We start from the raw sequence: 21,975 nt of genomic DNA on the forward strand, positions 1-21,975 counted from the left end.
GACGAATTCCTCCAGTCTCTAAGACAATCCGATCTGTACATTTGTTACATTTTAGAGCGGTATTGCTTTAACGTTACAAATCCAGAAGAATTAAAAAGATAATTAAGGATGAGGGGATTACCTCTTGCCTTTCAAGGTGATTAAGATGATCACCTGAATAAATACCTAAATAAATAAATAAATAAGCAAGCCCAGGATGCTTTAGTAGAAGGAAAATCAAAGATATTACTAAATTCAAAAGAATAAATGATGCTACTTGTTTAGATGTCTTGGAATTTCCAAGCCTAAACTAGAGCCAACATGTGGGAAAAGTCTGAAAGAAAACTGGGCCAGTACTAAGAGGCTAATACAAAAGCATTTTACAGACAAAACGATGAAGTCACCCATGGAGATCTCTAATATTTATTCCGTAGAACAGCCTGATGATTTCAGGATGGCAAAAAAATTGAATTGCCTTATGTCTGTGCATCTCAGGGTGGAATTTGTCTTCCCAGGCCTGTTACTTCACATTACAGCTGGTCTACAAAATACAATCAGAATGTTGTACAATGATTTTACATGGAAGGAAAAGTTACTGACTAAATTGACAGCTATTATCAGTGCATAAGGATAGGAAAAAATTGTCTGATGATACTGGAATAACTTTTTCCTGGACATTGCACATTTTAAAGAAGTTTTGAACATATTAAGATATTTTTTTTTCACATGTGGGTTGTCACAGATGCTACAAACAGAAATGAAAAAAAAAAAAAAAGATGAATCTTATGACAGTTCCAGTTTTGCAAATTCAGTGAATTCAGGTTAAAAAAAAAAAATGTATTTGAATTGTTATCTGAGCACAGTCTTTCAAGGTGCATCCATCCCTTGCAGTGCATCACAGGATGTAGACAGTGAAGCAAGCAGGATGTACAGATACTAGCCTTGATAAATAGCAAGGGTCTATTCCAGCTTCATTTCTGTGTCATTTTTTTAAGTAAAGGTGTTGGGTAATTGGAAAATAAAGTCAGTTTGTTTAAGCACTAAATAATTAGCCTAGATTGAGATACCGAAAATTTCTTATATAATAGATAAACTGTCAGCTTATAGAGCACAGATATTGCATTGGCCACACAGGAAATTTCTCTAATCTCTTTTTAAATCTGTGTTTTAAGGACTATGCTAATAGTATGCTTTAACTCATTCTTAACATGCTAAGGCTATGAAGTACGAAAATTAAATTTTAGCTGGTTTCTTGGCAAAATGAGGTAAAAGTGTTTTCTGTTACTAGACAAAGTCAGGTTAAATAAACATAAAAGACTGTTCTCCTCTGAACGAAGTCAAAGTCAAAATTCTTACTAACATGAAAGGCGGCAATATCAAACCTATGATCTTGAAAGGAAATAACAGTGATATTGCATCTGTAGAATAACAGGAACATGCTTTGAATGCTGGAATACACACTGCATTTTGTTTACACTTAGAAGAATTACTTATTGCAATATTTGCATAGGGTTCAGTTCTGTTTAATTACAGCTGTCTGCGGGGAAGAGTTCAATGGGATAGGCACCAGATTCAAAACAGATTTCTTTCAAGAGCCGTAAAGTCAAATTCCAATGAGGCTGACACAGACTTTCATCATATGAAGGAGAAGATGGTTTCAGACATTCTAACATATGAAGCCTTTTCTTCTTCTCCCCCTTTGGAGACATTAATGAATGGTGATGTTTTGTCTGTCTTCTAGCCTCCTTAGGCCATATTTCGTAGGAGACGGGAGGTGGGTGGCTGTTGGTGCACTTGACTAAAAATATCCTACCCCAGTGCCATGCTGAGTATGGCCCCGAGACGCCTCCTTTTCACTGGTGACGTGCTCTGGGGGCAAACACATAATATTAATCATTTATGGGATTACCCACTTGAGCAGCGTGCAGAGAGGGGCCCAGATAAAAGGAAGGAGGCTGGGGGATCGTGCAGCGGGTGCCATCTCCCTGCTACTGTCCCCTCACCGCGTGCTACCACGTCACTGGTGGCCTCTCCCAGATTTTGGGCCATTGTTAGGATGCAGGTGTTTTAAGGCAGCGGTGAGGTCTGTACCCTTGCCTGCAAGGCTCCAGGTGCGGCTGTGGAGCTGTACGAACCCCAGTGGGGAGAAACCGTGGTGCTTCTGGAAGGTTCCCTGACAGCACGGGTTGCTCGCTGAGGCCCGTGCTGAGGGCTGGGGAGGCAGATCGGCCTTGGCACGGGGGACAGGTGAGATGCTGTGCCCATCTCACCACCCAGGTGCCCCGGTGACTGGTTTATCCCCCGCAGGGTGCCCGCAGGGTGCCATCCTGCCGCGTGTTCCCCCAGCACCCCCACACGCGGCGGCGGCGGGCACCCTCACGGAGCTTACGGCACCCCGTGTTATGGCGCCTGTGCTGCGTGGACCTTACAGCACCCCGTGCAACGGTGGTGCCTGTGCTTCCTTGCACTTCATTCCCCACTTTCTGGGGGCAAGCAGCGTGCTTTTAGGGCCGAAAAGGGACTTTGGCACACTGAGGGCCCCCCACACAGAGCCGGGCGCTCCCCTCCCCTCCACCCCCGGGACTGCAGGGGGCGGAGCTTCGCGGAGGCCCCGCCCCCTTTGATCGGAGGGGGCGTGGCCACGGCGCTCAGGCCCCGCCCCGCCGAGCGGAGCCCGTTGAGCGGCGGAACGCGGCGGCGGCGGCGCCATGGTGAAGATCGCCTTCAGCTCCCCCTTCGCGCAGAAGGACGGCGCCAAGAAGGAGGCGGCCGAGGCGCTGGTGGCCGACAGGGTGCGGGCGGCGGGGCTCGGCGGGGGGCGAGGGCCGAGAGGGCGAGGAGGCGGTGAGGGAGGGCGAGGAGGAGGAGGAGGAGGAGGAGGAAGCGGCCGCCGCCATTTTGTGACGGCTGCCGGCGCTCCGGGTGCGGGGTCCCCTCACGGTCCCCTCACGGCCCCCTCACGGTTTCGGCCGCTCGGGCGGCTTCCAGGCGGCTTCCAGGCGGCTGCCAGCTCCTCCCGGCAGGGCTGCGGGGCCCCGGGGCGCGGCGCTGCGGGTGCGGGGCCGGAGCTGCCGGGCCGGAGCTGCGGAGGTTGCGGCGGAGCGCTGGAAATAGAAACCCGGCGCCCTGCGGTCGGCTTTTCCTTCCCGGCCGCCCGCTGTCGCGCTGCTGACTCGCGCTGAACTTTGTAAGTTTGTGGGAGGCTTTGTTTTGGAGGTGCCTTGCGTAGCTGCCAGCGGTTTCAGTCAGCTGGAGGCCGGCCGCTAGGTAAATAAAGCGGTAGGTCTAGAAGAGCACCGCGGGCTGAGTTTATTCCTTTTCGTGGAGAGGAGCTGTTGTGTTCTGGTTTTTAACCGACTGGTAACCCAGCACACACCGCCAGGAGCCGTGCCCTCACCTGGAGGAGCCTCCCCTCGACACGGGGAAGGCTGTGCCGTGGCGTTGCTGCCCAGCGGGCTCCCTCGAGCTGCCCGAGCCGTGCCCCGTACGGCTGCCGCCACAGCACCGGCTGCAGGTCGAGGAGGAAGCTGAGAAACTGCGCACAGAGGGCAAGCTCCAAATTAGAGAGGTCAGATAGTTCCTTGTGGGACAAACTCATCAGCTGCTCCTCAGGCAGCTTTTGCTGTGCGTGTCTTCAGTGGCCTCTGCCATGCAGCTTCTGAGCGTAGCCCTAACGTTGTCTTATGCCCTCCCTTCTATTCTCACGATAGCTAAACTCCTTCAGTTTAGAAGCAGCTTACACCGTTTTGTCGTGCACACCACAGTATTCTCGGTCAGTCCGTGTGTGCATACATGTCTGACTATTTTTCTAATATCTCTTCACTCTGACTTCAGGGCATGCAGACAGCGAGGTCACAACTCTCCTTGAAGACAAACTTGTTCTAATGCTTATTCTTTTGATGGAATATTTGTGGAGAGCAAACAAGCTTAATGGCTAACAATGGTTGAAACAGCACAGCAAAAGTCCCCTAGACTACCTGCACCAAACCCTTGACCTTGCAGAGCGCTCTCCTTGCAGATACTTTGGAGTGGACTGTGTCAACAGCGTCTCTTGACCTAGCTGCCCATGTTAACAGGAGTGATTTCTTTCCTCCGTTATGCCTAGTTTTCTTTGCTTGTCACTGCACAGCTTAGAACTGCGTTTTCCTTGCAGGTATTTTATTGCTCATATTGGTTTTGAGCAGAGGCTGTGTAACCTGTTGGAGCAAAGTCTTGGAATTGTGTTCTCTTATCAGCTCTGTCAACTCGGTCGTCTGAGATCCAGGCTTCTGACATTGCTTTTTAATATGATAAATAGCTTGGCTTTGTTTGAAACAAGTGTGGCGCAAGTGTAGCTACTTAGCCCTTGACATCATCCGAGCGCTGGGACGTCTGTAGTGCTGGAACCTGGCGCAGGCTGCTGCGTTCAGCTAATGATAGGCCTTACTAACGATGAGTAAGGAACGGTGAGGTGGAGGAGATGGCAGAACACGATGAGAACAGAACCAGCCTTGATCTTAAAACCAAGCTAGCTCTGAAAGATGGCTTCCACATAACGACATGTAAATGTGGCGTAATTCTGACATGAAACTAGTTGAGTTTTTTGTTTTGACAAACACTTAACCAGCCAATTGGAGCAGCTTATGTCTTGCTGAACCAACGCTTTTCTGTTTGGAGGATGAGAGAGTGGAATGTAGGAGTGTTGACTTTCACTAAACAGAGTGTTTTTTTGTTTCATTAGTCGCATAGCTGATGTATTTGACTTTTAACACTGCTATATCTTGCTGAGCATGGAAATATGCGCAGCCTTTGTAAAAATACTGTGACTTGTTTTGATCACAGGTCACTTTGATGTATTGTGTTGTACAGGAGTGCAAATAAGGGGACCAGAATTAGGAATGGCCGTGGAGGCAGCTGTGCTGAATCTAGGAACAGCACAGAGGAAAACATTTTTTTTTTTTTTGCACCCCATGTGAAATCTTTTTTTTTTTTTTTACATTTTGAATTGAAAGAGCAGGTTGTGAAAGCAAACTGTTAAATGCTGTAGTCGTGAATCATTAAAAGGACTATGTGCCAAACATGTAGGTTATCTAAGTATTTGTGGCTTTTTTCTTTCTTCGTAGTTTATTTGTCCAGGTGAATGTCTATTCTGTTTGCCTAGGATTTGACAGTGCTTTTGTTCTTCTCTCAACTTCTCTTGTGTGGGCTTTTTGACTGAAAGCCTAGGAAGGCACCTAAAGAACAGGGCTTTAAAATGTGTCAGATATCGCCCCTAACTCTGGATCGGCATTACACAAGTGATCACCGTGTTATGTAATGGTGAGAGTTGTTTCCCTTGGCTGCAGTCCTCTGTCTGAAAGCGCACCAGGAAAAAACAAAGTCAGTGAACTATAGGCTTTTAGGCTGCTATATACAAAACGTTACTCAGCCTTCCACCAAGGGAGCAGGATTTTGAAGCTGCAAGGTAGGATGTACCACAGGAGTTTATTCTTATTTGACATAATTTGAGGCTGTGCTTGAGCCGATGAGTGGTTCTCCTTCACAGTGAATGTGCATATTCTGAGAAAGTTCTGAAACCCAAATGTGGGATTTATGTCAGATGTCTCTTTCCCAACTAATAGACAAAATTGCGTCTTAGCTTCCTGTGTTAGTCCAGCTCTTTAAGAACAGTAATGCTGTTTTTCTTCCATCTGATGGAGGAGGAGAGGATAGGAAGTAGGCTTTGGGAACACTGTGTTCCTGAAAATGACCTTGCTCTACAAATCTTGCTTTCCTTGTACAATATTGTGGCTGCAGCGCTGTATCTAATTGTTACAGTTATTTAAATTTCTTACAGCTCAAATAGTTTTTTTTCAAATAGCTACAGTTTCTGGACAGAGGTTTGTCTAGAAAGATTATTGCAATGAAGGAAATATCCTCTATTCAGTGCTGTGTGAAAACACATCTTGATATGATACAGCAGTATTTTGTGGAAGTGCTTTCTTACTTTATGATGCTTGACTTCTCAGCACACACCAGAGGAAATAAAATCGTCGGGTTGTAGGGCAAAGTGAAGCACTTGGTAGCTGTCTGCTTTAAATTATGGGTGGCTACACTTTTTCAGTTCTTATCCTTCTCTGTTTAAAGGATCCGGAAGTTGCCACACATGGAGGTGAAAACTCCTCTGGAAGATGTCTGTTGACTCTGCTGGGCTTAGCGTTCATCTTGGCAGGAGTTGTCGTCGGTGGAGCCTGCATCTACAAGTACTTCATGCCCAAGGTAGTGTGAAAGTTCTTTTTAAGCATGGCTAAACAAAAAGTGCAACAATAAATGGGTTACCTCTATAATAGAAATCTTTTGGTAACTGGGACCTCAAGGCTTCTGTACCCTTTATAAAAGCTTCAGGTCTCAGACTTGCACTTCTTTGTAACATAGGTGGTGGAAGTGTAGTTTTAAAGCAATATTCACTGTAAAAAAATAACTAATCTTGCTCTTACTTTCAGCATAAGGTGTACCGTGGCGAAATGTGTTACTTTGAAAATGAAAACCGGGATCGTGCTGTGGAACCGTATTTCCTCCCTATTGCCGAAGAAGCTGACATTCGGGAAGACGATAACATAGCCATCATCGATGTGCCTGTTCCGAAATTCTCAGACAGTGATCCAGCCGCGATTGTCCATGACTTTGATAGGGTAAGTACGTGTGCAGCAGTAAGAAATAACCAGTTCACAGCTCACTGGGAAACTAGAGCGAATGCTAGTCAGGATAGCTCCAAGGTTTTCATTCCTGAGACCTGTAAATGCAGGTGACTCTGGCTGAGTGCTCTGCAAAGTTGTATTTTAAAAAAAAAGGGGGGGGGGAGGTGGCAGATTATGTTGGTAATTCTAGTCTCTGCATTTTTTGCACCCAGTGGTAGGGATGAAGTGACTAGGAAGACCTTAATGCTTTGTCTGAACAATTACTTGTAGAGAACAATCACTTATCAGCTGTTGGATTCCTCTTGTCTGTACTGTTCTTAACTGGACTCCTTCAGTTATGACAGCACACTGCCAAGTACTTTCTCTGTAGTGATAGAAACTTTACTCTTGTTAAGAATTAGGACAAACTGCTTTTATAGTCAGCTCCCAGTTCTGTTGTAAAGTGTAATTAAGAACTTTGGAAAAGTGATAATAGCGAAGTTCTTACATTGGAGGCTTGTATCAAAGCAGTGCATTCGGCCAGCTGTTCATGATCTTCATCTTTTTGAAGTTACTTCTTAGACTTTGTAGAACTGTGTGCTAATAATCAAAAAGCCATGGTTAATCAGTTGAAAACCTTTTTTCCCTCCAAAACAGCTTTTGACGGCATATCTTGACTTGCAACTGGGTAACTGCTATGTGATTCCGTTGAACACATCCATAGTTATGCCACCAAGGAATTTGATGGATCTCTTTGCGAAACTGGCGGTATGTGGAGACTTGGTTGTTTAGCTATGCTGATGAGAGAATTCCTGATAAGAATGCTGGATGTTGCTCCTGAACTACAATCTTTTGCTAGAACAGTCCTCTTGCCATCGAAGTACATAATCCCCCTGGCTCAGTCACTGTACTAAAGTTAAGGCCAGCTGTCAGTGTATATTATGTTGAGTAGGTTCATGGGTAATGCTCTTATTAATACATAGCTTTATGAAAGCTGAAAGCAACTAGTAAATAAGGTTAAATTTAGCTATTATAAAGCAATTTGATGAAGTTCCAAGTGTCATTGAAAGCCTAAACCTCAAAGTTGCCGCTGGAAAGCTCGCTTGCCCTGCGAGTTTTAATGAAAAGAACAATTGTTCTGTTTTACTGGCACTGTAGTTAGGAGCTCACCGCAAGCATTTTGACTGTCCAGTGACTAAAAATGGTATTCTTCTGTGAAGGCTTATCTTATGGGTCAATCTGATAGAGCTTGCTGCTACTTCCAAATTAAATGTGATACTGAACTATCGTGTGTTGAATATACTTTTTTAAAAAGTCATCAACTCCTCAATATCTAATGCTAGGTGCCACCTGATGTAGCTTAGCTCATTTATTTTTTTTTTAGCTTAATGAAGATCAGCTTTGTGTGTCCCCTTGCCCCTGCTTTTAGGAGTTGATGGCGAGGGGTGGCAAGTTACTTCAATAGTGCTATAACATTTTGGTGAAGACTTCATTTTTCATGTTTGAGGCAATTATACCTAATACAAAGAAAAAAAACAGCATGACCTACAAAAGTTAAGTATTATGAAAGTTTCCCTGTTTTAACTGCAAACTTTGTTGCATACAAATAAACTTGAACAGGTTCTCTTAATGTTGACTTCATATGAAGCAAGCAATTTGCAAAGCACTTGAAAGCAGAGTTAAGATTAACTGCACTCTACTTGAATGTAATTGCAACTGTTTGACATGGCCTTTGTCAGTTTTTAACTTCTCTGGTGTGCAACTCTTCAAGACTAGCATATCTTTAATATTAAACTGATGGAAAGCTGAAATCTAGGCTTCAAGTCCTTCCAAAGCAAATAAAAAAAGTAGTGTCAATTGTTACTGTTATAGTATATCTCAAGGTATTTTCTCTTTTTAGACTGGTTCTTACCTGCCTCAGACTTACCTAGTCCGTGAAGAAATGGTGGTTACGGAGGAGATAGATAATGTATCTGATCTGGGTATCTTCATTTACCAACTGTGTGTTGGAAAAGAGACTTTCAGACTTCAGCGCAGAGACCAGATAACAGGTAAGTTTCCTTCTGTTAAAAAACAAAACAAAACAAACCACTCCTATTGGAGTAGGGAAAGGGTAAATACACCGTCAGGGTTTTTAGACCTGGAAATCTGCATGTTCAGCATAACTTCTGAGCTGAGGCTACTGTTAGAACTGATGGATATTTTTTTCCCTATTTTCAAATACAAGTCTAAGTTTCAGTCAAGCATGGTGAGAGAAGCTTCTGGTTACAGAGTTAGAAGGTTAAGTGCCCAAAACAGGTTTGAACATAAGCAAATCTGTTCCATTTTTGTGGTTGAAGCCATGGATTAGTTTGGCCTAAAAACTCATACAGCCCATCAGATTATGTGGGTCTCTGTAGGTGTTGATTACTCTTTCACTGTCATTTCTGAAACTGGGTTGCAGGAGCACCAAATAACATCATCATCTTCTTGTTCATTTGCTCTGAAAAATACTGAACACCTAGATCTGGACATCCCAGACTTCTCCTCTGAAAGAGGAAGAGCACATCATGGGAACTTCTGAGCTCTATTTCTGCTTCGCCATGTCTCTTTGTGCCACCCCTAGCCATTCTGTGAAAAAGGAATGAATTTGTGTCAGTGGTTTGACATATTGGAAGGAGGCCTGAAGTGCAGAAATGTGATGCTGTGGATTTTAGTTCATTGTAGCTCTCAAACCATTTAGTCTGCTGCTCTCATCAAATGCAGAGCAAACTAATCCTTTGTCAGTTACTGCCTTTCAGAATGCAAATGATGGGTTTGTCAGAACTCTCTGCTCTAGTTTTCCTGCCAAACTCTTGGGCAAGATTTTCCTCTCCCCAGTTACAGCTTGCAGCGTCAGGAGCCACATCTGCTGTTTGCTGGAGACTACGTCCTGTTACTACAAGACGGAAGGCTCTGTATGTGGCAACATAAAACAGTGGTCCTAAATAGCAAAAGCAGATGAAGAAACAGTAAATGTTCCTTTTATGGGAGGGAGAGGCATGTGTCAGAGCTGTTGTGAACAAGTCTGAACTGACTGCTCTTGTGTCTGAAAGACTGTAGCCTACTGACAGTACTGCAGAGAGTGTTTTGCAGTGTTTCCTTAAGATCGTCTTGCTATAGCATGTTTCAATTCATGTTGCTGACAGCTCTGCTGCACGGTAAATGACTTCCACAGAATACTTCCACAAAAGGATTCTAACAAGCGAACAATGCCCCTTAGTACAGTTTCTTTCCTGTAACTGACCTTGTTTTGCTCTTGGTAGGGGGAGAAACTTCTAGTGAAATGGAGGAATGCTGCTGAGGAGAAAACTGTTCTTGTTCTCCGGATTAGATTTCTAGTACACCTTTCTTCAAGTATGCACAAAACCAGGCCAACTTAAATAATTAGACTGCAGTGGATAAACTCCTGTAAACCGTGTGGAGAAGACTGTTCACTTAGCTGATGCTGCATTTGCACTCAGATTTTGTGGAGTTTGTGGAGTGCTTTGTTAGATCAGACAGTTCCCTGGAGGCCTAAGTGAAGGCGTGAGAGACTGGACAGGTCTTCCTGACTGTTCGACGTGTGTATCCGGTTGGATAGCCATCGGAAACTTCTTAGCTAAGATAGAGGTGAATTGAGGAGCTAATAGTCCAGCTGTTAAGTGTTTACAAAACGAAACAGTACCCTGCTGTGTTTGATTTAGGAGAATGCTTGTGGGCTTCTATGGATAGCTCTGCTCGCATACTCTGAACAATTCTGTGCTTATTAAACAAGCTTAAAGCTTTCTTCTCTAATTCTTGTATACCGATGTGCTTCAATCAGCTTGTCTTTGATTTCAGGACTACCGTGTTCTCTTGTCCCCTATTAAAGCTTCACAGCTGATAGAGGTAAACTGCCTGTATCAGATCCAGTGCTGGCATGTCCCAGAATAGAGAAAATCACCTTAGTAGTGTTAGGAAAAAAATTCAGTAAGACCATCAGCTGAGTGGTAAATCCTCATCTCTCTTCCCATGTGAAGACTGTGCTATAGAATTACTCTGTTAATGCATACTGGGGTGGAGAGAAGTGCTGACAAAGAACTATTTTTTTAACACTTTTTTTTTTTTTTACCCCTCACCTTTTTAGAGTTTTTCAGCTCTTTCCCTGTAATTTCAGTTGTCTTTGCCTTACTTTCCTTTGTGGTTAGGAAGGGCTATGAGAAACAATCTGTTCAGTGTTCTGTCACTAAAGTAATTACAGGATGCTAGGTAAAATGACAGTATCTTGCTTTATTCTCTGTCTGTATCTAGCCCCCTCTTAAGTTGTCACTGTTCTGAGAACGGGGGAGGTTTTCTGATGGAAAACCAGCCCGTATCCAGCTCAAATGGTAATTCGTGGGTGTAAAAAACACTCTGCACAGAATGATTGTATTTCATTGTTGTTTGTGATGACTTAAACAAACAAAACCTGTAAATACTTGCTGCAAAGTTACAGGTCTCTTGCTTTACTTAGGCTCTCATCTTATCTCGTCCCCAGGTCTGCAGAAACGTTCAGCGGAGAACTGTCACTCAATCAGACACTTTGAAAACTCTTTCGTTGTTGAAACAAAGATCTGTCAACAGTGAAAGGCATTGGATGGGAGGTGACTAGTTCACACCTTCATTGAGAAGTCTCACCATTAGATGTCGACTTCTTAAATTAAAATGTGCAGTGATAATCAAAAGCCTTATGCATTTTCTGTGTATTGCTTGTATTTCAGAAGACAGTCACCATTTCAGCTTTCTTTGATCCTTGGTATACCTATTCTTAGTTTTCTGTAGAATTTAAATTTGAGTAAGGTGTTTTGGTTTTGTTTGTTGTTTTTTTTTGTTTTTTTTTCCAAAAGGGTAACATCAATTTATCCATTGAATGTGTGTGATCTACAGTAATCTGGGAATGGCAGAAAAACATATATACAGAAATGTTAACCGACTCCTTGGCTGGAACCAGTTCTGTTCACCTTAACTTTCACAGGATGATTAATGTATTAATAATCTGTGGTTTGCACATCTTGTGTAGTTCTGTAGAGTAGCTCTGCACTCAGTCTCCTGGCTAAAAACCTCCTGATGCATATCATTAAAGGTTTATTTTAACATCCATGTGTGAAGCATGTAAAATCCAACCTCAGTGATCATAAACCTCTAACACTACCCTTTCTTTTTGTGCAATTACTGTATTGAATTCGTATGTATATTTGGAACCTTCCCTGAGCTTACACTTAATTCTTCTACCTTTGTTTGGTTTTGTGGTATTTAGTTCTTAGATTCAGATCGAGTTGCTCTTAAAGCTTGTCAGTATTTTGGTTATGAGTTGGTTTATCCTGTAACTTTCTATTTCAAGAATCTGTTCTGGTAATAGCTCACTTGTGAACGTGACTGTAGTTGTAAACTTAAACTACTGGCTTATACAAGCTTTTTAGATCAACTTTTTATGAGCAAGTAGCAGTTACTACTGCAGTCAGAGCATTGTTCCTTTTTTGAAAGCTGTAGTATAAAGACAGCGAAGACATAGCATCCTGCAGTTGATGAGAGTTTTATTAAGGGACTTTATATTGGCATAAATTCTGCAACCCTGTAATAAATGTTTCTCTAAAAATTCGGTGTTTGTGTGACTTCCTCGTGCTCAGAAGCAGAGGGCACTGCGCAGGTATATGGGCCGTGAGGGGGAAGTGAGGGTTGTGGGTCTGGGGTAGCATTCGGTTTTCTCCCTTCTTCCCCCTACCTCCTTCAGTCCGTGAAGCCTGATTTCCTCTTCCTGTTAACTGTGGAAATGCTTTGTGGTGCAAAACAAACTTGAGGAACAGAGGGAGGAAGAGATGCATCACTACAAACTTGATCCCCCGTGATGTAGTTGTTAGTGAAGCTTAGTGCTACTAGAAGTTGAATTACTTACTTTTTGAATTCAGCTTACTAGTTGAATACTGGAAGTTGAATTCAATTCAGAAGTTGAAAGAGGGCAGCACCTCTCAGTTGTGGTATGGTGAAGAAAACTGGGTGAATTACAGCACACATCTTTCAACGTTGTTGAGGAGGCTGGTGGCCAACAGTATGCTTGTGTTACTGTATTTATGGCTGTGCGCATGAGATGAGTCCTTTCAGTGTATCATAACTCCAAGACAGCAGAGGATTAATCAACATCTTACTGAAGCACCTTTCAGCTTTTTCCAGCTTTAAGCACAGAGGTAGGAGACAGTAAGATTTCTATTAGTCTGATTGCTCAAAGAGCTGAAGTATGTATTGAACCCTTCTGGCTTTCCTGGAAAATATGTGACTTCTACAGCTGGAAGTAAAACAACAAGCAGGCTTTCTGCGCTGAGAACTAGCGGGTAAAATGCCACTACAGGAGAAGCTCCTCTGTCATTGTGAAAGTGTGCGGGGGAAAGGAGGAGACCAGCTCTGGGGCAGTAGGGAATTTTGTTGTTTTGTCTTGGAAATTAACGCAGCTCTTCTCCCTAAGTATAGGGCAATGCAGAGCACGTGTCCCAAAACCAGAGCTTTGCTCTCTTTGTAATCAGAGCATTTGTCTGTAAAATAGTGAGTGTAGTGTGTTTGTGTCCTTAACTTTGTTACTGAGCTACAGTGCTGTAGAAACCTCTTCATTTGTTAGAGTGCTAGGTGTGTTTTACCGGGGGAAGCAGTAGAAACTTGTCAGTGCGGCTGCAGACTTGCTGTGTGCTTGGACAAGTTACTGTGGGGAAGATTTCCGGATCGTCTGAGAGGATATCGAGGGTGGGGTGGTTGTCTGGTTTGGTTTGGTAGTGGGAAGATTTATAATGAGTTAGTTGCAGAGAGCAAGAGCATCTGACTGCAGCATTAAGCTTTGGCTTTATTGAAAACAGAGACGGTAATTCTTCCTTCCAGCTCTGAGCAGCTGTTTGGGGAGAGCTCTCAGCGCACGAGCCTTTAACCTGCTGCCTATCTTCAGACACGCAGCAGGAATGCAAGAAATGCTTCCAGATAGGCTGCAGCGGTTTCGCTTACCTTTGCCTGGTAAAGACTTTAGAAGAATGAAGTCAGTTCCTTAAAAACCTATTAGATGTTCTAGGCAGTGAGCCAGCGTATTGAGAGGAACGTGGTGTTCTCCTTACCTCCCTAGTGCTCCGCCTTTGAGAAAGCAGAGCTGCAGTTGCAGCCGTGCGGCCCTAAGCGCTCTGTGCTGTGGACAGGCGTCCCGACCAAAGGGCTGCCGCTGCCAGGTGGCTTCTGAGAAGATCCTGGGAATGCTGCTTATTTCCAGATCCCCTATCTTTGGGGAGCTCCTGCATTCAGCTCTCTGGCCTGCAAGAGTCGGAAGGCTGCCTTGGACCAGTAGGTGGCACAGTCAGCAAGGCCTTGTGCTTCTGAGCTGCCTGGGGCTGGGCTGTAAGGTGCACATAGCGGGTCAAAACTCGGCAAAAACTCGGTGCCTCAGCACGAGCTGGGCACTGGTGGGTGACTCAAACTGCCACCGTCCCTATTTAGACTGAAATAGGGGTTTCCAAGTAACTGCTGTAACTAAACATAAACGTGGTTTGGTGCAGGCTTCCTTCAGCTGGTGTTGAGCCTTTGCTTTTAGGCATAGCTCATCTTTACTGAAGAACTACTTGGTAACAGTAATGTGTAAACGTGTGAAGTACGACTTAATATCTGAGTAAGACTGTGCTTCAAACATGAGTATCGCAACTGGAGGGATAATATTGCCAAGATGCAAACGCACACTCATTTACAGTAGTGGCTTGTTTTTACAAGTGTGCTGACTAAAAAAGTAATCAGCGTGCCCAGGACAATCAGCAGCCTCTGTGCACTTGCGTACAGACAATTGTCTTTATGCTAGCTTGCAGGTTATCTTTTATGATATTGTTTTTAAACTAAAGCTTTAAATACCATTACGAATGTTAAAATGGATTCCAGTGCTTTGGATGATTCATCTTCCAGCACTACCTTTGACTTTTTTTCAAGTTTATTTGTTCTCTGATCAGGAAGACACATGAGAAAACGGCAAGTAAGAGCAAACGAGTTTGTTAGTCGGAGCAGGTGCTGTTGACCATTGCAGAAGCCTGAAGGCTTTCTGTTTGAATGTCACCCGTAAGATGCAGGCAGCTGGTGGTGGTGTGAGTGGCAGGCAGACATTGCCATTCGAGGAGATGCTACCCTACACTAGAACTTCAGGTTCTTCTTCATCCTGATTTTGTGGTTCAAAACAAAACAAAACAAACAAACAAGCAAACAAAAAACCATAGGAATTAAGTTGTTGTTTGCTTGTGTAAATACCTTGAGATGAAGATCCAAGTAAGGAAAAATGGGGACAGTGATGAAACATTCAAAAGACATACAGAGGCCTCAGCATGATATGAAATTAATTAGAGCTTTAGCACCTCAGACTTGTTAAGCCGTTTGGCTAAAAGTGGGACATATTTCACCATAAGCTCAGCTCTATACCATGGGCTGTTGCAGCACAGCCTTGCTAGCAAGGGTGTGAAAGACTCGCCTCACAGCTATATCGAAAGTCACGGCGTGCATGTAGGCACCCAGAGGAAAGGAATCTGCTAGGACTTCAGCAAGACTGGGCTGACTTCTGTGGACTTTATTAGTTCTTTGCATCACACGAAAAGCTACCAAAAACACAGGCGTGCTCAGAAGAGTTTATGGTGGGTGATGGCAGAAATATCCCAGCTCTGAAATCAGCACTGAATTTCCCCGAGGAAGTTTTACTGTATTTTTAATCCTCCTCCTGCGCTTGGGATTCGTTCCTCCCCGATTGTTTTGGCTCTGCTTGCAGCAGGGTGGGCTAAACTGGACACTCCTCTTCATAATGGCAGAGCAGGTGCCAGCTTTAGTTTTTGTCGGTGGACAGTTTTGTTTCTTGGCCCTTTCCAAAGTGCTCAGGAAGGCTAGAAAGAAAGAAAACATTATGGTTTTTAGGTAAAAACGTGCCCGATCTGTTGTGTTTAATTTCACATTCTTCTAACGTGCCCCGGACTAAAAATCCTAGAGCAGAAAAGAACACATATAGGGCCAGATACATACAGTGCGGTTAGTCCGTGAAGTCCCTGTGGGGGTACATGCTAGCCGTGTGGCTGAATTACCGCTTCTGGGAAGACTGCGCTCGAGGTAAGGCTTGGAGGAATTAAAGCTGCTCTGGCTGTCCTCGTTTTAAGCTGGATGGGGGATGGCTTGGCTGCCAGCTATGGCACGGTGCCCAGATGCTAGCATTGATTGAAGCTTTGAGACTCTGAGCAAAATAATTATACGTATATATAATTATAGTCACACTATTTCATTAAAATGATTTCTTTATTATGTGTTTATCTTCGTTCTATTGCCTAGGCAATAGAACTGGGTGTATTTCCTGTCTTGAGAATAATTAAAGCCTTGCCACCTAGCACTCCACCTCCAAAGGAAATCATTTCTTATAGCTCCAACTATTTTGTTTACTTAAGCTTGTTTTCTGTCATTTTGTATGGTGGCGCCTCTCCCAGGTTTCACACTGACAAGTGTGAATTTACTGTCTCAAGAGCCATGCTGACTGTGGATGTAGGTGATCTGTGTGTGTTACAGACGTGTTCAGCTTCTCTTGAGCTGTTCCATTTTAGGGCATGCTGACATTTGAAGTTGTTCCAGGTTAAGCCCGTATGTGGACACCTTATTCTGGAACAAGAGCTTCCTTCCTGTGAGCCTGATCCCTTGCTGGAGTGGAGCCAGGTGCTCTCCTGCTGGCGTTAGAGTGCCTGCCTGTGGGATCCATCAGGAACAGCTCCACCGATAGATAAACCCCCAGTTTGTTTGATGATCAACAGTCCCTCGTTTTGGGTTGGCGGTGTGTGTGCGCTTGCTTTCTTTGGGGAGGTGGGGCCCTTTATTTTATTTATTTATACTCTTTTTTTTTTTTTGTGAGATGGTATCAGTTGTAGCTACGTTCTCATTTGGAGATCAGTAATTCAGTACTTTGGCTTCCCTGGGCTTGACAGCGACAGCTGCTTTGTCACCTCACATCCTCAGGAGCCCCCCTCACTCGTTAATCCTTAATGCTTAGACAAATAGGAGAGATGTAGGAGCTGCCATTCAGGCTGCCCTGCCCGTACCGGTGTGCCTTATCACCGGTGCAGCGTGAAGCTGGCAGCACTTAGGGCTTTGCCTCCTCACCTAACAGTAAAAGAGGAAGTCAGGCTTTTTCACACGAAGTAAATGACAGCGCTTCCGTGGCTGTGATCTGAGTTTATGATCTGAGCTGTAACTGCTGTTTTTCACATAGGTTTGCACCCTGAAAAGAAATGAAAGCATTCATCCTTATCTTGTACATCTGCGCTGCAGTATAAGCTGCTTTCCTTGATGTCCTGAGTTGTTCTGCTCTTGTCAAGACTCTGGTATTATCGCTTTGGACAGGTTATAAGCCATGGCTGAAGCAGGTGGATAGCTGCGACGCAGAAACGGCCCTCCAAAGATGCCGCCTCCTTCCACTGCTGACGGTCTGAAGGCGCGATCTGTGGTACGGGCTTGCTTGGCTGGAGGTGCCTCGGAGGTAGAACTGTCTATGGGCTGAGAGGAGCTTGCATCTGGAGGTGCTGACTGCCACTGTATTTCTGGGGCCCTGTTTTCGTGGTAGATTACAACCCTAGATTTTTGGAAGGGAAGTGACTCATGCTAACAGGAGGGAAAACAGTGTCTGGCTGAGCGCCTCGAGTGTGAGAGAAGGAGCTCCGTATCTCAACAGCTTCTGTATCTCCTATTTATAAACACCCTATTTGCAGGTACACTGGATATTTTCGTATCCTAGACTCACAAAATTCATTGTTCCTTAGTGGAGCTAATGGTTTCCCTATACAAAACCTTTTTTTTTTTTTTTTTCTTGATTCTCTTCCTCTTCTGTGTTTTCACCCGTGGAAGAGGCTGCACTGGCTGTGCCATTGCACTGGGGGGCATGGGTGTGTGCTTCAAAGCCCTACTATCTCAGCCTTGCAGCGTTGCTTCTGTGTTCATCCTTTTGCCTTTGGATGGATGGTGTTGTAGTCCCCGTTTGCTAATCCTACCAAGGGCTTGTTGTGCAGAGATTAGATTTTTGTTCTTGCTTTGGGCTGTGCTGCGCTGGAGCGGTGGGCTGAGCGCTGGGTGCGCTCCTTCCAACCAACGTGTTTGGGGCTGATCAGAGGAAGAAGAAAGTTAAGAGAAGGGTCAGGGCTGTTTTCAGTCAGTATTAAAAGGTCTGTTGCCAAAGATCTTTAACTCTTCCAGGTAGGCAACGTGGGGCCTCAAGGAGCAAATGACCTTGGAATAGGAAACCAAGCGCCTGGCTTTGGCTGGAGGGAGACGGTTGTTGTGCCCCGAAGGACAGAGCGAAGGAACTGAGTGCAGAGCATCCTGCTGGGAGAGCTCAGGGACCAGAGATCCAAGGACCGGCTCCATCAATGGCCAGCTTTGGAAGCAGTCACTAAAACCAGAGGCTGAAGGCAGAGCTGGTGCCAGGCTGCCCAGCTCCCAGATGCCCACACCGGCAGGCAGGGTGCCCTTGGAGGTGAGTCTTAGGTTCCAGGGCAGTGGGTGCTGCCCCGCCGTGGGGGTTCAGGGCTGAGTTTTGTCTGCAGGTGCCTGACATCTTTATCACTAGGAGCACGAGGAGTTAAACTGCACACCTATCGTGATGTGAAGCCCTGGGATTTACATAGCGTTAATCTGGAGCTTTGCTTGGAGGGCGGCACAGGATATCTCTGGAAGGGTCGCCATGGAAAACCCAGCCTGGCAATGGCCACGTCTGGAGCGCTGATCAGGCAGTGAGTAACCTGACGCGGCTTTCATATTGCAAGCACATCTCTGAGAACAAACACCTGAGTCCCCAAAGTGAACTCGTTCTGCTGAATGAATGCAAATGCAGGCAAACTTGCCCTCACGTGGCTCTTGCAAATGCTAACAAATCCCTGCCGAGCTCACCCGGGGGGTTGGCACTGTGCACATCAGGGCCCTGCGCTGGGCTCAGACATGGCCTTGAGCCAGCACAGGAGTATGTTCCCGTTGCAAAATACAATCCAGGGTAAGCTTCAGAGGTGTGTGGATGTTCAGCGGGAATCTGAGGGCAAACCCCATCAGCAATGAAGTCATCGGCAGGGCTTGCAAACAGGATTTCTTGTGCGTTTAGTTCAGTGCTCACGTGCCAAATGCAGCTCATTTATTTCCCTGCTACTCACTGGGCTGTCCCGTAGCCCGGTGAGTAGCAGGACTATTTGCCCCACACCAAACCATCCTGCTTGCCCATCCAGGGCAGCTCTGGCGGTTGTCTCCTGCCTCGGTGACAGGCAGAAGTTCAAGATGGTGCCTCTGGCCCTGGGGCCGAGGCACAGAGGGGTCCTCTGCTCCCCGGCGAGACCGTGTCAGCCGCCCCACATCCCTTTTACTGGTAAAAGGGAACTGTTTGACCCTTGCTTGTAAAAGATTTCCTGGAATTTGTAGCGTTATTTCTAAGGATATCCTTGTTCTATGGCCGGTGTGTCCCCTGGAACCTTTTGTAGCCTGTGGCTTGCTTTAAAGATAGCAACGTAATGGCAGGGTGGAGGGTAAATGCCTCCTTTACTGTCCTATAGAGAGAACTTGGCCCTGTCCCAAGCCAGCGACTGCTGTAGGAGATCCCCCTGAGCCAGGAAGCAGCTGAAGAGCTTTTGAGCTAGGTGCCACCAAGGGTTTAATGTCCCACAGGAGAGCTCTGGGCTAGGTCTGCTGGGCAGATGAACCAAGAGAAACTCAAGGTGAGGTGGCTGGCAGAACGGCACGGTGCTGCTGGTGCTGTCTTTGGGCTTGTGATGGTGCTGCTCCGGACTGCTCGCCAGCGGGACCAGGCTGCGACGGAGGCTTTGATGGTTGGTGTTAACTCAAATAAGAAACCTCTCATTAAACTAGAAACTCAAAGCCATGTGATTCTTAGCTTCTGTTTTACATAGGTCTCCTGGGAACTTTCTTTCTAGCTGCACAGCCCTCTGTCTGACCACAAGGAGTTACCATTTCTTTAAATATCAGCTATGTCATGTAATAGTGGGGTTTGGGCAACGTATCAGCCCTGTGATTCAGTGCCGTTATGCAGGCTTCCAGCAGATTAGAGAACCTAGTCAGCAAAACAGATCTTAGGGGACTCGAGAGTTTGAGATCGATTTCTTCCTTTAGGACGTCTGGAAGGGAAGCAGGGAGACGAAGCTGGGCGTTCGGTGCTTGCAGCAGACCACCGGTGACTGCACGTCGTAGCTGGTAAAAGCCATGACCTTTCCTTACCTGGAGCCCCAGTGATATATCGCCTTCTTGCATCACAGTTGAGCTCACTGGGAAAATGGGTAGGCAGAAGAGCTACGAGATTTGTTAATTCTCACAGTACAATATGGGAACCCATTATGTTACGTTCATCCTACCTTTGCTGGTCGTTTGTTTTTTTATTTGTTCGTATGTTTTCCCCTCCCTGAATTCTAGGTTTAGGGGGGGTAAAAAAAAGGCAGGGGGAGAAAAATTCATCAGACCTGCATTAAAAATTGTAATCCTGACAACTGTAGCTCAACCACCTGCTTTCCATGGAGGTAGCCAACCTCCAAGAGCCTTCATTCTCCCCCTCACTTTAACTTTGTGCTGCCACCTCCGTGTCTGCCCAGGACTGAGCACGAGTTGTGACCAGGTTGAGAACTCCTTGACGCCTCCTGGTGCCGCAGCCTGAACGGGCTCTGGGGACATCCGTGCGTGTTGCCAGCCTGGCTTCCTTGGGTAGCCACTGCTCAGCCATCACGCCCCCGGGAGCAGGGTGGAGTTCCCTTATCGGGGAGTGCCAACTGCCACCAAAAAAACCCCACATCAGCCCTCCCAGCAGCTGGTGGTGTTTACGGATCGTATCCAGTGTTGGTTTGACGCAAGGTACAAAAATAGAGCGTGCAGCAGGAACAAGCACCTTCCCCTTTGAGGAGACAGCACTAACCACTGAAAGTCATGTTTGGGTCTGTTCCCTGTACCCAGCACCAGCTACTGGTCTGTCACCTTTTCTTTTTCCCACTGCTTTGATGTGAGGAGCAATGCGTCCTCATACAGAATGGCCAAAGGCATTTTCATAGCAAGGGAAAAAAGGAATTAAAATCCCCTCTTGGACTGAGGAGGAATTTTGACCACTCCTCTTCGTGTACCTACAAGGAGGGGCAGTGACAGCTTTATCCCTTCTCTGTGTCTTGGGACCAGGACCTGCTCCTTCCAGGGAGATTCAGGTGATGCTAAAACCCCTTTACACTTAAATCTGGGCCTGAGTATATCAGACGGATATGCCTGGCCCTGGGCTAGGCACCCCCTTCTGTTGCCTGAAGATTGCTCTCTGAGCAGAAGGAGGATGACAACCACAAAGGAAGGTGTACCAATGCCCAGAAGTAGTCTGTTACAGCTGGAGATTATTAAATGCAGTGCAAGGCTTTAATAGAGCAGAAAACAATGAACACTGGAGGAAAGATGTGGTAAGAAAAACAACGATCCCCATCTCTGACTGCTTATTTCAACTAGAATGTCATGTTTTCACCCCAAGTTCCTCCTAGGGCCGTCTAGCTTCCCAAACGATCTCCTTTGTGGCACGTTTTTTTAAATTTTGAGAATCCTTGTGGCCTTCTGCTTTATATCAGCAGTGTTACCCCTGCAATTTAATTCATTAGTGCAAATCACTATAGAGAAGGGTGAGTAAAGCACTTTTCTTTGGTGGTAGCTGTTGGTCCCAACAAAATCATCACAGCAGCAAGTGGTGCTACCAAAACTGCTGGCGAGGATGTGGTTTTGGGGGCTATTTTATTCTGGATGGCTTTAAGTAAAAAAACATTTTTCAAAGCTGGATCTGGAAACTCTATCTCTTGGCCCCTGGTGTATAGCATATGGCTTGTATTTGCATAGGGCTTGGTTTATCAGCCCAAAATCTAGAGCCCCGCCGCCCTGGGTGTTAGCTAGCAGCATGAACCCAGGCACTGCTGTGGCCGCTCCAACTTCTCTGTTCTTTGTCAGGGTATTCATCAAACCACCTCTGATGATATTTTATCTTCTTTCTTGTTTTTGTGTTGGATGGGGTTGATTTGTATCTGGCTCAGTCACTGTGGTTTTAGGGTATGTCCACGAGCTGTGTTCCAGGCTGCCCGGCCAGCGGTGCGGGCTTTTTGTGGGGGTGCCGAGCTGTTCTGGGGACGCCGGGGGCGATGCTGATTTTTGGCCTCTAACAGCAAAGTAAAAAAGGAAGCGAACAGCGAGGTGTCGGAACTTGCCGCTGGTGCTTGCTTGATTGCATCAGAAAAACCTAACGCTGAGTACAGAGAAATGGGGAGCGTTCGCTGGGCACTGACAACAAGATGACAAAATAACGAATAAATGCAGTGCTGATGAACGGAGG

The 21,975-nt window shown here is 45.6% G+C and overlaps 1 protein-coding gene and 1 long non-coding RNA gene across 3 annotated transcripts; both read left to right on the forward strand.

Annotated features, from left to right (window-relative positions):
* The first annotated feature begins 2,591 nt into the window (after positions 1-2,591).
* Positions 2,592-12,228, forward strand: ITM2A (integral membrane protein 2A). The gene is made up of 6 exons (XM_083796655.1): positions 2,592-2,771; positions 6,085-6,216; positions 6,441-6,629; positions 7,272-7,382; positions 8,515-8,665; positions 11,131-12,228. The coding sequence occupies exons 1-6, from the start codon at positions 2,688-2,690 to the stop codon at positions 11,217-11,219; spliced, it is 756 nt and encodes a 251-aa protein (XP_083652781.1). The 5' UTR covers positions 2,592-2,687; the 3' UTR covers positions 11,220-12,228.
* Positions 12,229-13,990: 1,762 nt separating this feature from the next.
* On the forward strand, positions 13,991-21,911 carry LOC310880582. Of its 2 annotated transcripts, XR_014571777.1 has the most exons (4): positions 13,991-17,097; positions 17,841-18,120; positions 18,214-18,376; positions 19,755-21,911. It is a non-coding gene; the product is annotated as an uncharacterized lncRNA (long non-coding RNA). The 2 variants fall into 2 exon arrangements; XR_014571776.1 differs by having other exon boundaries at positions 13,991-18,120.
* The last annotated feature ends 64 nt before the right edge of the window (positions 21,912-21,975 follow it).

Source organism: Anser anser (assembly GCF_964211835.1).
Source record: "Anser anser genome assembly, chromosome: 13".
Taxonomy (NCBI): domain Eukaryota; kingdom Metazoa; phylum Chordata; class Aves; order Anseriformes; family Anatidae; genus Anser; species Anser anser.

Excerpts from the sequence above, each read along its gene's own strand:
- ITM2A (XM_083796655.1), top strand. The coding sequence starts at position 2,688 with ATGGTGAAGATCGCCTTCAGCTCCCCCTTCGCGCAGAAGGACGGCGCC. Across the intron at positions 6,630-7,271 it reads TTGTCCATGACTTTGATAGG|CTTTTGACGGCATATCTTGA; the intron begins GTAAGTACGTGT and ends CCTCCAAAACAG. Across the intron at positions 8,666-11,130 it reads GCGCAGAGACCAGATAACAG|GTCTGCAGAAACGTTCAGCG; the intron begins GTAAGTTTCCTT and ends TCTCGTCCCCAG.